Below are 15,659 nucleotides of genomic sequence, written 5' to 3' on the forward strand. Positions count from 1 at the left end.
TTATTCATGAGCTGTCGCTCACTCGGGTTTCACCGTGACGTCACTCACGTCATCACTTTAATTTCATATGGTTAAATATGCAAATGAGGCTCAAACTCACCTTCAGTGGAAAACATGAAATACTTTTACATTTTTGATTTGAAAACTCGGGTCACCGAAGATCACATGAATATTATTAAATATTAAATATGAATAACTAAAAATTACATAACTTTACGGTGCCAAATCAGTCTGTGACTTATTTATGATTTAAAATATAAATAACTTCAGTATCAGTCAAATATTAACACTTAAATAAAAATACATGTTAATCAAATAAATATCTAAATAAACATGTTATCTGAATATCAGTCAGTTGTTAAACATTTAAATAAATAAATATAACTTATAAGGTTGTTTTGTAAAGTTTAGTTTTTCACATTTGTTGATTCGTGATATTTAAATATTTATGTATTTCGTGTCTTTTCGGCCTTTTCCGGGTGTTTCCGGCCTCTCTCCAGAGCGGACCCGACATATTTGAGTCCCTGCTGCTGTTAACATGTTAAATAATGTTGTTTTTGTTGTTAAAGTTTATAGATTTCATCATTTTAACACTTAAATATCTTTATTTTTAATAATATTAACCGCAGCCCCTGAACGCCTCACGGGCTTTGGGGATATTCCCGCCCAGCTCGTGGATTACGGCCGATCAGCTTTGAGTGACGTGCGCAGCGTCCAATCAGAGGCGGTGGAATGACGCGCGGCCAACCCCTGAGCGGCGGGTGGGCGGGGCTTCGGGAGGAAGCGCGGGGGGCAGGGCGCTCGGTATCATGGAGGATCAGTGGGCAGACTGAGGCCGTCAGAGGAGAGCCGCGACCGCTCTGATCCGCTCTGATCCCCGGGACGCTGTCAACCTCACCGCCCGCTTTTAATCACCGCACACGGAAGAACTCAACATGGACATGAAGAAGAGGATCACCCTGGAGCTGCGGAACCGGAGCCCGGCGGAGGTGAGCGGCTTTTATGTTAATAACACGTTAATTGTTGCCTGAAATAGCCCGGGAGGAGGTGGGGATGCCCGCCCGCTGCCGCTCCATCACACGGGTCCACTTAACACCACCGCCGACGGACGGGGTCATCTTGAGGATGTTTCGGCCCCTTAGACCTCTTACCGGCCCGGGTATAGTTTCACAAACTACCGGCTGAGACCCCCAGATGGATGTGGAAGCCTCTCCTCCGCCCCCCGCCGCCTCTCCGGTGAGAGCCCGGCTCTCAGCGAGGCTCCGCGGGCGCAACTCACACCATCCACCCGCTGCAGCTCAGTGTACGGTTCCTCTCGTTAAAGTCCCCCCGTTAAACCGTTAAAAACACCCCCGCGGACCAACAAGTGTAACTTTTTTATAACCGGCCCGTCGGGAGGAGTTCACCGGGAGAACAACGCAACAATACCGGGTGAATAAGCCGTTAGAGCGGCGGTCGGTTCGGACTTTAACGGGCGGGTTTCGGAGCTTCAGCGGCGGAAAAAACAACGACATCGGCTCCGTCGCTCCCGTGAAGAGCGGACATTTTAAGTCGCCCAACGGCTTAAACTTCGACGGAAACGGCGCGTCTGCCGTCGTTATGTCGAACTTCTCTCCGGTAAATTCGGTTTAAACGTGAATTTAACGTCTTTTTTCGGTGTTTTTCGACGTTTTTCGTGCTCCGGTGGAGGAGCGGGCGCGCGCACTGAGGGTCACAGAGACATTTTAAAGGAGCGCGTGCTCGACGTGAGTAACGCGTTACCGACTTAACGTTACCGGAGCGGATTAACGGCGTTTCACGGTGTTTCGAGTCGCGACCGACGCTTTATTTTAAATATTTATGTATTTTTAAAAAACAGCGCGTGAGTTTGATGAGAAGAAGCCGAATGAACGTCACTGATGACGCTGCGACCGTTGGAGGACGATTCAAAATGGCGTTACTCCAGTGAAGCAGATTACACACACACACACACACACACACACACACACACACACACACACACACAGACACGCACACACACACACAGGGACACACTCACACACACACACACACTCACAGAGACACACACACACACACACACAGAAACACACACACACACACACACACACAGACACGCACACACACACACAGGGACACACACACACAGACACACACACACACACACACACACACAGAAACACACACACACAGGGACAAACACACACACACACACACACACAGAAACACACACACATACAGAGAGAGAGAGACACGCACACACACACACACAGACACACACACACAAACACACACAGACACACACACGCACACACACACAGACACACACTTCAGTATTAATTCAAACTCCCAATTACAAACTCAAAGTGCTGGTGTCATGTTTTATGAATGGGGGGAGGCGACAGATGGTGTGTGTGTGGCTCAGAAGACACCCCCCCACACACACACACACACACACACATGTAGATTATAGTAGGTTAACCCTACCCCCCCCCCCACACACACACACTGCATGTAGATTACAGTAGGTTAACCCCCCATCCCCTGACACATACCACTGTGTGTGTGTGCGCGTGCGTGTGTGTGTTCGTGTTCAACTCCACGCTGATGAAAAACAACCACCTGTCACCCGCCTGTCTCTCACCTGTCTGTCTCTCACCTGTCACCTGTCTGTCTCTCACCTGTCACCTGTCTGCCTCTCACCTGTCACCTGTCTGCCCCTCACCTGTCACCTGTCTGCCCCTCACCTGTCACCTGTCTGCCCCTCACCTGTCTGCCTCTCACCTGTCACCTGTCTGCCCCTCACCTGTCTGCCTCTCACCTCTCACCTGTCTGCCTCTCACCTGTCTGTCTCTCACCTGTCACCTGTCTGCCCCTCACCTGTCACCTGTCTGCCCCTCACCTGTCTGCCTCTCACCTGTCACCTGTCTGCCCCTCACCTGTCTGCCTCTCACCTCTCACCTGTCTGCCTCTCACCTGTCTGTCTCTCACCTGTCTGCCTCTCACCTGTCACCTGTCTGCCTCTCACCTGTCTGCCTCTCACCTGTCACCTGTCTGCCTCTCACCTGTCACCTGTCTGCCCCTCACCTGTCTGCCTCTCACCTGTCACCTGTCTGTCTCTCACCTGTCTGCCTCTCACCTGTCACCTGTCTGCCCCTCACCTGTCACCTGTCTGCCCCTCACCTGTCACCTGTCTGTCTCTCACCTGTCACCTGTCTGCCCCTCACCTCTCACCTGTCTGTCTGTCTCTCACCTGTCACCTGTCTGCCCCTCACCTCTCACCTGTCTGCCTCTCACCTCTCACCTGTCTGCCCCTCACCTGTCACCTGTCTGCCCCTCACCTCTCACCTGTCTGTCTCTCACCTGTCACCTGTCTGCCCCTCACCTGTCACCTGTCTGTCTGTCAGATCGCAGAGCTGGTGGTGGACAACAGTCGCTCTGCAGACGGGGAGGTTGAAGGACTGACGGACGCGTTCGTGGAGCTCGAGTTCCTCAGTTTGGTCAACGTGGGTCTGAGCTCGCTAGCTAAACTGCCCTCACTGCCCAAACTACGCAAGGTAACACACACACACACAGGGACACACACCCACACACACACAGGCGCAGAGACACACACAGGCAAAGAGACACACACACACAGGGACAGACACACACACAGGGACAGACACACACACGGACACACACACACACACACAGGCGCAGAGACACACACAAACACACAGGCACAGAGACACACACACACACACACAGGGACACACACACACACACACACACACACACACTAGGACTTTGATATTCAGATTCCTACCAAGCCCCGCCCCCAGCGTCCTGTCTGATCCAATCAGGAAGCTGCGTCAGCATCAGTGCTCTGAGTGTCCACTAGAGGGGCAGGTTTCATTACACAGCATCATTAAACCTGTTTAAGGACTAAAGAACATTCTAGTCTGTGTGTTTACATCAGGTCTCCATGGCAACACTGAGGGGGAGGGGTTAAAGCTTATGAATAATTAGGGGCGTGGCCCCTTGAGTGACAGTCACCCCGTGGGGAGGACGCCTGGGAGCTGCAGCATTACATGAGCCGTGTGTGTGTGTGTGTGTCTCTGTGTGTGTGTGTGTGTGCGTGTGTGTGCGTGTGTGTGTGTGTGTGTGTGTGTGTGTGTGTGTGTGTGTGTGTGTGTGTGTGTGTGTGTGTGTGTGTGTGTGTGTCTCTCTCTGTATGTGTGTGTGTGTGCGTGTGTGTGTGCGTGTGTGTGTGTGTGTAGCTGGAGCTCAGCGACAACAACCTCTCTGGTTCTCTGGAGACGCTGTCGGAGAAATGTCCAAACCTGATTTACCTGAACCTGAGCGGGAACAAGATCAAAGAGCTGAGCAACGTGGAGGCTCTGGTGAGACACACACACACACACACACACACACACACACACACACACACACACACACACACACACACACACACACACACACACACACACACACACACACACACACACACACACACACACACACACACACACACACACACACACACACACACACACACACACACACACACACACACACAGAGACACGGACACACACACACACACACACACACACACACACAGAGACACGGACACACACACACACACACAGACACACACACACACACACACAGAGACACGGACACACACACACACACACAGACACACACACACACACACACACACACACACACAGAGACACGGACACACACACACACACACACACACAGAGACACACACACACACACACACACACACACAGACACACACGGAGACACACACACACACACACACACAGACACACACACAGACACACACAGAGACACACACACACACACGGAGACACACACACACACATATACACACAGAGAGACAAACACACACACACGGAGACACACACACAGAGACACACACAGAGACACACACACAGACACACACACACGCACAGAGACAAACACACACACAGAGACACACACACAGAGACACACACACAGACACACACACACGCACAGAGACACACGCACACACACACGCACAGAGACACACACACACACACAGACACACGCACACACACGGAGACACGGACACACACACACACACACACACAGAGAGAGACAGACACACACAGAGAGAGACAGACACACACTCACAGAGACACAAACAGACACACACGGAGACGTGCACACACACACACACAGACACAGAGAGGCACACACACTAACTTGTGTCATGCTAACATCCTGCCATGCTAACACGCTGCCGTGCTAACACGCTGCCATGCTAACACGCTGCCGTGCTAACACGCTAATGTGCTAACACGCTGCCATGCTAACGCGCTAACGTGCTAACACGCTGTTCCCGTCTGCAGCAGAACCTGAAGAGCCTGCAGAGTCTGGACCTGTTCAACTGTGAGATCACGTCTCTGGAGGATTACAGGGAGAGCGTGTTCGAGCTGCTGCCGCAGGTCGCCTTCCTGGACGGCTTCGACCAGGACGACAACGAGGCGCCCGACTCCGAGGCCGACGACGAAGGTGGGACGCCGGGCGCACGTGTATGTGTGTGTGTGTGTGTTTAGAGTAGGGCGGGGCGCTCCTCCGTCTGAACGCCGTCTCTGTGTTCGCAGACGAGGACGGCGAGGACGCGGCGGGGCCGACGGGCGACTACGACGAGGAGGACGACGAGGACGAGGACGAGGACGGCTCAGAGGGAGGAGAGGTGGGGCTGAGCTTTCAGGTGAACCGGGCCGACCAGGTGGGCAACTGAGGCTGCGGCCCGCAGGTCCATCCGCCGCCGGCTCAGAGCGCCCACAATGCACCTGTGCAGCCAATCACAGTCCACTTCCTGTTATCGAGCGTCCGGTTAAATTAAACGAGACGCCGACGACGGAAGCGTTCTTCACCGTAAAGGTTCCAAATGTTTTCTGATCGATGTCGGACTCGAACCGCAGAGACGGGCGCCACCGCTGTGCTCTCCGGGCGCCATCGATGTTCTCTCGGGGCGCCACCAATGTGTGCTAACCGTAACGAATAACCGTTAAAAATAACCGTAACAAATAACCGTTACGAAATTTCAACAATTTGTTGTAAAGTCGGCGTGTCTGACGGCGGCGGCGGCGGCGCTCAGATGTAACGGCAGTCGCCCGTGGGACTTCATCTCCCAGAGTTCCTTTGGAGACACAACGGCGTCGACTGCGGCGCCTTCAGGATGTTTGAGCGTAACTTCCTGTGTTTCATGCGTTGGCGTGAAGACGATGAAACAAACACACGTTTAAACGTGAACGTGGATCTGAACTGAGCCGGGCGACGGATCGACCTCACGCGTGACTTCAGTGACTTCACGCGTGACTTCAGTGACTGTTCTGGACCAGGTTCAGCACCAAAATGGCCGCCTCTGTGCACAGCTGTTCGTTTTTATTTTTCTGAATAAAAACATTAATTTTCTTTATTTTAGTAAAAGTTTTTAAAAACATTTTTTTATCTTTCCAAGATTTTTTTTTAAGCCAAAACGTAAATTTATTTTTTATTTTCAAATTCAGTTTTAAAGTTTCTTAATCAGCATTTTATTAATTAAAAAATACACATTTAAAAGTAAAAACTGGAACAAATTGTATTGTTTTTACATTATTTATTGTATTTTATCTTTTTTATCGTTTTTTTTAAATTTCAAAATAAAAAGTAGCAGAAAAACTTAAATTGACCTTTTTTCCGGTGACGCCCGTGGGCGGCGGCCTGACGGCGGCGGCCTGTGGGCGGCGGCCTGACGGCGCTCAGCCTGGTCACGTGACGTAGATGTAGAACGTCGTTGGTGTCGTCCAATCAGAAATGAGCTGCTTCCATCTTTTATTTTGAAACTCATGCTCTGTTGTCTGATTCCTGTCAGGATGACGACGACGATGACGAGTTCGCGGAGGAGGAGGAGGAAGGTGAGTGCAGCGTCAGAGTCCAGGCTCTGCTCTGATTGGTCGGAGGCCGTGGCTCTGCTCTGATTGGTCGGTTCTCTCTCTCTCTGCAGAGGAGCAGGCGGGCGTTCAAGGGGAGAAGAGGAAGCGAGACGTGGACGACGAAGGCGAGGATGACGACGACGAAGACGACGACTAGTCCTCCGCTCGTCTGTGCGTCGCCCGGTGTGTGTCTCCGCCCTCTGGAGCCGCCGACGCCCGACGACGACAACAACAACAACACAAACAACAACAACACAAACAACAACAACACAAACAACAACAACACAAACAACAACAACACAAACAACAACAACAGAACTGAGATCTGAGAGTTTCAGTTTAAAAGAATCTCACGTTTTTATTTTTAGAGAATATTTAAAAGAAGATTTTATCAGAACTTCACCTCAAGAGTCCACGTCTCCCTTTAAGGCCCGGTCCAGGATCTGCTGCCCCCCCTCTGCCCCCCCCTCCACGTCCTCAACTCCGGTCCTGAACTCCTGGTCTCTGGTCCTGGTCTCTGGTCCTGGTCTCTGGTCCTGGTCTCTGGTCTCTGGTCCTGGTCTCTGGTCCTGGTCTGACTGAAGTCCGGCAGCGAATCTCCCGAAAACTAAACTAAACTCTGGATTTCGGCGCCGCGTCTCCGTGGCAGGAAAGTGGAATCAGACGACCGCACCGTCGTCGGCTCAGGCCCTAAACACCACGCCAAGGGTCCATCAGCGTCGAGCTAAACGGAGGTTAGGTTCAGGCGGATACGTCGGTCGCCCGCGGAGACGGTTCAGAGCGAAGGCGACGCCAGAAGACGGAGCGACGAGTTCAGAAGAGAAGGAACCGGATGTTTGATCCGAGTCTGAGATCACGAAGACCTCGAATCCACCAAAGTCCCGATCCACCGCGGACTCATCGACGCGGAGTTCAGGAGTTCGATCAGGAGCGCGGAGACGATTCTGCACAAACAGGAAGTGGCGTCTGCCTGAGCTTCAACCGGACGGACCCGATCTCCATCCTTAAACCCGTTCAGGACCAGAGCCGGTTCTTCCTGCAGCCCGACGTGATTCTGGACTCAGGACCTCGGTGTGTGTGACCGGGTTCCACGCTTTAACCCTTTAGTCTGAACTGAATAGCGACCACGCGGCTCCGCCCCTTTAGCGCGCGGAGCCGCCGTAGCTCAGGTCCGTTAGCAGATGATGTCCCCAGTGTGTGTTTGATTTGTCGTAGCGTGTTTACGCAAAGATTCGGGGGCGGGAGGAAAAATTAGTTCTGATGTTTGTGTTTTTGTTTTGATTGTTTTTTTGTTGGTGTTTGTTTTAGTTTTACGTGTCAGGCCCCGCCCCCTCGTCACGTGTCAGGCCCCGCCCCCTCGTCGCGCGCCAGGCCCCTCCCCCCCGTCACGCGTCAGGCCCCGCCCCCTCGTCACATGTCAGTCGCCTCGCGTCAGGCCCCGCCCCCTCGTCAGGCTTCAGGCTCCGCCCCCTCAGAGGAAACGCATCACAAAGACCGAACCCTGCGGTGCGTTCAGGTGCTCCTCCGGTCGGAAACGTCTGGCACCTGAACGCAGCGTTGCAGTGGGTTCTGGGAAACGGACGGAGGCGGGGCCTGAACAGGGACACGCCTGCCGCGTCTGATTCAGGTGTCGCCGCTCTGCGTGGGATTCTGCAGCCACGCAAACTTTCTACTCCTCTCTGAACGAACGAGGACCCGACCGCAGACGAGCGACGCACGTCGTCGTCCGGACGCTCGGGTCCTCGTTCGTCCGAACTTTGACTTTTTTAACTAAACTGCTGTAAAGTTTTAGCTTTTCTCGCGTCGGACGCTCGTGAAGAACGACGCACCGCTTCCACACGTTTACGTTAAAGAACATTCAAGATCAAAGTCACGATCCGTCGACTTGGGTTCAACGACGCGTCGATACTTTTACGCGTTTATTACGTTTTAACGATCTTTGAAGGGGAAGGAAGTGAAAGTTAGCCGTTAGCTTCCTTAGGTAAAAGCTGTGAGCGCCGGGACAACCGGGAATCTACGGCGCTGAAACTGGATCCGCTGTTTCGTCGCCGTTGGCGTCGGGACCGGAGCTCGTTTGAGCAGAAGCGGTTGCTGTGGGAACCGTCGCCACGTGGACGTCGTGACACAGAAGCGAAACATTTCTTTCTGTACTTCTGACGGCGTGAACGTATCAGGCCCCGCCCCCTTGCCACGCGTCAGGCTCCGCCCTCAGAGAAAACGCATCACAAAGACGGAGACGCGGTGGCGGCCGGTCGGGTGGAAGCGGTGCGTCGTCTTAAAGGCGTCGGTTTTTATTGTAAATAGACTGAAACAGATTCGGCTTCAGGCGCGTTTCTCTTTTAGAACGACGTTGAATCCGTTTCCCGGTGTTTTGGTTTTTCCGGCGGCGAGCGAGCGTCGACCTCTGACCCCGACTCTCCTCCGTCCCGTCGGCGCGGATCTGTGGTTTTTTTTTGTGCTGTAACAAAAACGTGTTAAAAAGGTTTGGAATAAAAAAAAAGTGTAAAAGAAAAAAGATTCTGACGTTTCTGTCGAACCATAACGACTTCATCAGCCGTCGCCACGGAGACGACGCCACAGAGACGCCGTCGCCACGGAGACGACGAGACCGCGTGGAACAGGTGAGTTTTACCAAACTATAAAAACTGAAATAAGCTTTTTTTTAAACGTATTAAATCAAAAATCTCATAATTACAGATTTTTAATCATGAAAATAAATAAATTATAAATTTCTCTGAATTTCTTTTTCTTTTGTGTTGAAATTTTAAAAAATGAAATATTTTTTAATTGAGAATAAATCAGAAAATATCTGTAAATTAAACTGATTCATCTTTAATTCTGAGTAAATTCTTTATTTCATAACTTTGTGAAATGACGTCGAGATTTAATTTGAATAATTCTGAATTAAAATCATTAAATTAACGAGGAAACGTTGAACTTTGACTCGTCTGAAGATTTTTTTGCATTTAAACAGAAATTTATTCTTTATTTATTTATTTTTAATCAAAAGTTTTGTTTGTTTTTTAAAATTTAATCTCAAATTAAATGAAATTACTCGTCATCTTTGTTTTGAGACGAAGCTTTTTTTATTAAAACCTCAGAAATTCTTCAAACAGTGAAAAATATCCTCGTTAGCATCTTTAGCCTCGTTAGCATCTTTAGCATCTTTAGCATTAACTGAGTTGTTCCCTGATGTAAATAAAACCCTTTAACAGTTAAAGACGCAGCAGCAGCGTCGTCGTCGTCTTCAGTGACTTCGTGTTGAAGGTTGAATAAAAACAAAGACGTCGTCAGGATCAAAGCTTTTTAACAGTTTTTCACATTAAAACGAACGAAAAAGACAAAGAAAGGAACTTTTTTAACAGTCGCAGGAACGAGTTTCAACAAACAAGTTTCAGAGGCCGGAGCTCCTGAGACCTGATCCAGGACCAGAGGCTGGAGCTGCTGCCCCTGAGACCTGATCCAGGACCAGAGGCTGGAGCTGCTGCCCCTGAGAGCTGATCCAGGATCAGAGGCTGGAGCTGCTGCCCCTGAGACCTGATCCAGGATCAGAGGCTGGAGCTGCTGCCCCTGAGACCTGATCCAGGATCAGAGGCTGGAGCTGCTGCCCCTGAGACCTGATCCAGGACCAGAGGCTGGAGCTGCTGAGACCTGAGACCTGATCCAGGATCAGAGGCTGGAGCTGCTGAGACCTGATCCAGGATCAGAGGCTGGAGCTGCTGCCCCTGAGACCTGATCCAGGATCAGAGGCTGGAGCTGCTGCCCCTGAGACCTGATCCAGGACCAGAGGCTGGAGCTGCTGCCCCTGAGACCTGATCCAGGACCAGAGGCTGGAGCTGCTGCCCCTGAGACCTGATCCAGGATCAGAGGCTGGAGCTGCTGCCCCTGAGACCTGATCCAGGATCAGAGGCTGGAGCTGCTGCCCCTGAGACCTGATCCAGGATCAGAGGCTGGAGCTGCTGCCCCTGAGACCTGATCCAGGATCAGAGGCTGGAGCTGCTGCCCCTGAGACCTGATCCAGGATCAGAGGCTGGAGCTGCTGCCCCTGAGACCTGATCCAGGACCAGAGGCTGGAGCTGCTGCCCCTGAGACCTGATCCAGGATCAGATTCTTGTGTTTGAGTCGAACTCGTCCCGACGCGACGAACGTTAAAAACAAAAGCAGAGTTTGTTTCGTGTCGTCGCTTGTTTACAAACGTACATATTCACACATTTGCTATTTCAGTTGCTTATGTGGTAAACTTTATAAAGTAGCAGGCTAACGGTTAGCATCGCGGTGCTTCTTCTTCATTAGTGGTCAAACACAAAAACAACTGTATAGAAACACTTTATCGGCTTCATTCCAGTGAGAAGAGTTCGGAATATTTTTACAATTATGTGGTTTGTAAAATGCTAAATTTCAGCAAGATGCTAACCGCTAACAGCTTGTGTTGGTCGCTAACTGGTCGTTTCTCTCGTCAAAAGGAAATAAAACTGAAATCAAAACGACCTCAATTTAAATTACAATAGTTTTCGTTTTTTTAACAATTGTACAACTTCCATTTTCACTCGGCTAGCTAGCTCGTTAGTGTTCAGGTTAGTCACTAACTTGCTACCTAGCTTAACGCTGCCCTTGTACTCCACACTTACGTCTGTTAGCATCGAGCATTAGCGCTTCTACCTGATACAACAAACACAGATTAAAACGATAATTATACTTGAATATGTTAAAAATGTAACATGCTAGCCATGATTCTAGCTGAGTCACTGTCAAGCTAACGGCTAACAGTAAATTAATCTTCTGCTTTTCAGGCACTTTTGACTTAATTTTAAAGATTTTTCTTTGTCTTATTTGTGAACTTATTTAATTCTTTATACTTTTGTATGTTTGTTTTTTTGTTTGTCTGAAATAAACTCATGAATACAAAAAAAGAAGCTAATGGCTAACAGGTAATTTAGCCGAGTCACTGTTAAGCTAGTGGCTAACAAGCGTCAGCAGTCTGGAAATATTGATTAAAACAGTTTTCATGAATATTGTGTTTACATAATTAATTTAACACTGATGTTATTGTTTACAGTCGTCTGTGTACAACAGTTAGGTAGCTAGTAAGCTAGCAGGTAGCCTGTAAGCTAGCTAAGTTATATAAAATAAAACAGGAACTTTAAGTAAAAAAAACCATAATTTAAAAAAGCAAAAGACATTTTGAAGCGAGAAGTTTTTTTGTTTGTTTGTTTGTTTGTTAGCTTGACGATGACTCGCTAGTTTTTCAGTTTCTGTTTATATGTTTGGACAAATGTTCAAACAGGCTAGTTCATGCTAACAAGCTAATTATTAGCGTGAGGCTTTCCGTTGGTTTTTGCTCAAATGTAATTAAACCAAATTAAACACTTGACACATAAAAATCATTTTTATGTGTTTAGCGTAAAATGAAAACATTACGACGCCCGTGTAAATAAATGTTTATCAAAGACAGCTGATGTTTATCGCGATGAACCGCGATAAATGATCCGATCGAATCATCGCCCGGTCCTGATACAACTGTCGTCATAAACGTGGCTAGCTAACTAGCTTCTTCTCCTGTCCTCGCGTTTGTATTTACGATAAAGAAACCGTCGCTGATTCAAACTCCACAAACACGGCTTCCTCGCACTTCTGCGAGACACAAAAGCAGCAACACTGGAATGAAGCCGGGGAAAGTAACAAACATCGTTATTGTTGTTAAAGTGACGAACAAGACGCCATTTTGTTCTGAGGAAACGTTAGTTTTTGTGGATCGTTACAGAAACACTTTCACATTTCCAGGAAACGGATCTCAAAGAAAAACAAACTTTCTGTAAAACAAACGTCTCACTCTCGTTCAGCCAATCGGCGGATCCGCCTCTCCTGATTGGCTGGAATCACAGGAATGTATCTCTGGGGCCAATCAGGGACGAGCGTCGGCGTTAACGTTAACACACAGAGGAAACACAGTCAGAGGAACGTGGACCAGGAGCTTCTTGCATAAATCTGCTGCAGAGGAATCGATTCCCCGCTCGGCCGCCATTTTGGCTCAAAAAAGGGCGGGAAACCTTTCAAGTAAGGGGGCGTGTCGGGGAAACGCTTCACTGCGTTTTTAACGTGTTGTTTAGCGACACTTTGAAATCCAGCTCGGACCTTTTTCAACTGAAACACCAAAAATAAAGTTCTTCAGCGACAAACGTGCAGATTAGCGACTTCGCCCGTTTTTCACCAGACACTCGTCGCATTCGTGAAACGTTTTAAAAAGTCGTAAAAGCTTAAAATACCTGTACATTCTTAGGAAGGCGGCAAAACACGATAAATCTTATTAAAATAGCGATTTACAGGTCCTTTAATTCTCAGCGTTAAAAACAAGGTCACAGTTATAATAGCATGCTAACGTTAGCACGTTTCCACTCTTGTTAGCAACTATTGGTCACGCTGATGTTCAACGCGTTAGATCGGGATTAAAGTCGTAAGAAAAAAGAGCTAATCAGCAGATCTGGAATAAAAAAATAAAAATGATGTTTGGACAAAAGTTCACGAACGATCGAGCGCTTTAGCTTCATGCAGCCGGAGGAGAGACACAGCTACGCATTTAGCATACCAACGTTAGCATGCATGCTCCCGGTTAGCAGGTTGACGTGCTAAAACTTAGCATGACTAAAGTATCTATCTATGAACGTGACCTCATGGTGGCGCTCGATGAAAAAGTCATGAATGTCTGAGTCACATTTTATGTCGATCCATCGGATATTTGTGACGAAGTGGAACCCGAGATTTACGAAAACTCGCAAAAAGTCGTTGGAGAGTTGCTTCCTGAAGACCTTTCATAAAATAAACTGTCACTGTCGAGCTAATGGCTAACGAGTAACTTAGCCGAGTCACTGTCGAGCTAATGGCTAACGAGTAATTTAGCCGAGTCACTGTCGAGCTAATGGCTAACGAGTAATTGAGCCGAGTCACTGTCGAGCTAATGGCTAACGAGTAATTTAACCGAGTCACTGTCGAGCTAATGGCTAACGAGTAATTTAGCCGAGTCACTGTCGAGCTAATGGCTAACGAGTAATTTAGCCGAGTCACTGTCGAGCTAATGGCTAACGAGTAATTTAACCGAGTCACTGTCGAGCTAGTGGCTAACGAGTAATTTAGCCGAGTCACTGTTGAGCTAATGGCTAACGAGTAATTTAGCCGAGTCACTGTCGAGCTAGTGGCTAAGGAGTAATTTAGCCGAGTCACTGTCGAGCTAATGGCTAACGAGTAATTTAGCCGAGTCACTGTCGAGCTAATGGCTAACGAGTAATTTAGCCGAGTCACTGTCGAGCTAATGGCTAACGCGTAATTTAGCCGAGTCACTGTCGAGCTCGTTTGCGACTTTAACGGTTTCTCGTGAATATTTCGGGGTTTAAACGTTTTAAACGTACGAAGTCGACGTTTGTGGAAAATGTCTGGTGAAAACAACTAAAACTAAAACACGTGAAGACGGAATTCTGCAGGAAGTTAAACTGGTCTCAACACTTCAAAATAAAAGACAACACTTCAAAATAAAAGCTGTTCGTTCACGTTGTGCTTCTTCTTCTTCTTCTTCGTGTTTTTCTCGTTAAAAACAAACAAACCTTTATTTGAAGCTGCTGTCGAACTTCAGTCAAATGTTTTTACAGTTTTTAACTTTAATAATTACGACGTAAACTTTAATAATTACGACGTAAACTTTTAATCTCAGTAAAAAGAGATTTTCTGCACTTTTCTGTCAAATTAAACAGATTTTTGCTTAAATCTTTAATTTTTCTTCACTCAAATTAAAGGAATTCGTTTTTTCTGTTTAATCGAGTTTAAGTGAGAACGAACGATTCAAATCTGAGTCGTTTTTCACGTTTTTCTGTTAAATTAACTTTAAAAACCTTTAAAATAATTAGAATTAAGGTGGAAATGTTTCTCACAGATTTGTGTTTTTAAGGTGGAAATGTTTCTCAGAGATTTGTTTTTAAGGTGGAAATGTTTCTCAGAGATTTGTGTTTTTAAGGTGGAAATGTTTCTCACAGATTTGTTTTTAAGGTGGAAATGTTTCTCAGAGATTTGTTTTTAAGGTGGAAATGTTTCTCACAGATTTGTGTTTAAGGTGGAAATGTTTCTCAGAGATTTGTTTTTAAGGTGGAAATGTTTCTCACAGATTTGTTTTTAAGGTGGAAATGTTTCTCACAGATTTGTGTTTTTAAGGTGGAAATGTTTCTCAGTGATTTGTTTTTAAGGTGGAAATGTTTCTCACAGATTTGTGTTTTTAAGGTGGAAATGTTTCTCAGAGATTTGTTTTTAAGGTGGAAATGTTTCTCAGATTTGGTTTTTAAGGTGGAAATGTTTCTCAGTGATTTGTTTTTAAGGTGGAAATGTTTCTCATAGATTTGTTTTTAAGGTGGAAATGTTTCTCACAGATTTGTGTTTTTAAGGTGGAAATGTTTCTCACATTTGTTTTTAAGGTGGAAATGTTTCTCACAGATTTGTTTTTAAGGTGGAAATGTTTCTCACAGATTTGTGTTTTTAAGGTGGAAATGTTTCTCAGAGATTTGTTTTTAAGGTGGAAATGTTTCTCACAGATTTGGTTTTTAAGGTGGAAATGTTTCTCAGAGATTTGTTTTTAAGGTGGAAATGTTTCTCACAGATTTGTTTTTAAGGTGGAAATGTTTCTCAGAGATCTGTTTTTAAGGTGGAAATGTTTCTCAGAGATTTGT

The 15,659-nt window shown here is 47.5% G+C and overlaps 2 protein-coding genes across 7 annotated transcripts in view; one reads left to right on the forward strand and one right to left on the reverse strand.

Annotated features, from left to right (window-relative positions):
• The first annotated feature begins 816 nt into the window (after positions 1–816).
• Positions 817–9,472, forward strand: anp32e (acidic (leucine-rich) nuclear phosphoprotein 32 family, member E). Of its 6 annotated transcripts, none has more exons than XR_014593451.1 (8): positions 817–989; positions 3,405–3,554; positions 4,260–4,382; positions 5,386–5,548; positions 5,641–5,768; positions 6,897–6,939; positions 7,029–8,303; positions 8,393–9,472. XR_014593451.1 is itself a non-coding variant. In XM_083925576.1 (7 exons), exons 1-7 carry the CDS (start codon positions 936–938, stop codon positions 7,112–7,114), a joined length of 747 nt encoding a protein of 248 aa, XP_083781702.1. In that variant the 5' UTR covers positions 817–935; the 3' UTR covers positions 7,115–9,472. The 6 variants fall into 6 exon arrangements, 3 of the variants coding, with proteins under 3 accessions (XP_083781702.1, XP_083781703.1, XP_083781704.1); XR_014593452.1 differs by having other exon boundaries at positions 7,029–8,271; positions 8,304–9,472; XR_014593453.1 differs by having other exon boundaries at positions 7,029–8,271.
• Positions 9,473–10,980: 1,508 nt separating this feature from the next.
• Positions 10,981–15,659, reverse strand: part of LOC310955632 (phosphatidylinositol 4-kinase beta-like) — a 20,011-nt gene continuing 15,332 nt past the window's right edge. Inside the window, exon 14 of the mRNA XM_083925565.1 lies at positions 10,981–15,659. This exon is cut by the window's right edge and continues 843 nt beyond it. The gene's annotated coding sequence lies outside the window, so the exon portion shown is untranslated.

Source organism: Echiichthys vipera (assembly GCF_963691815.1).
Source record: "Echiichthys vipera genome assembly, chromosome: 13".
NCBI classification, from domain to species: Eukaryota; Metazoa; Chordata; class Actinopteri; order Perciformes; family Trachinidae; genus Echiichthys; species Echiichthys vipera.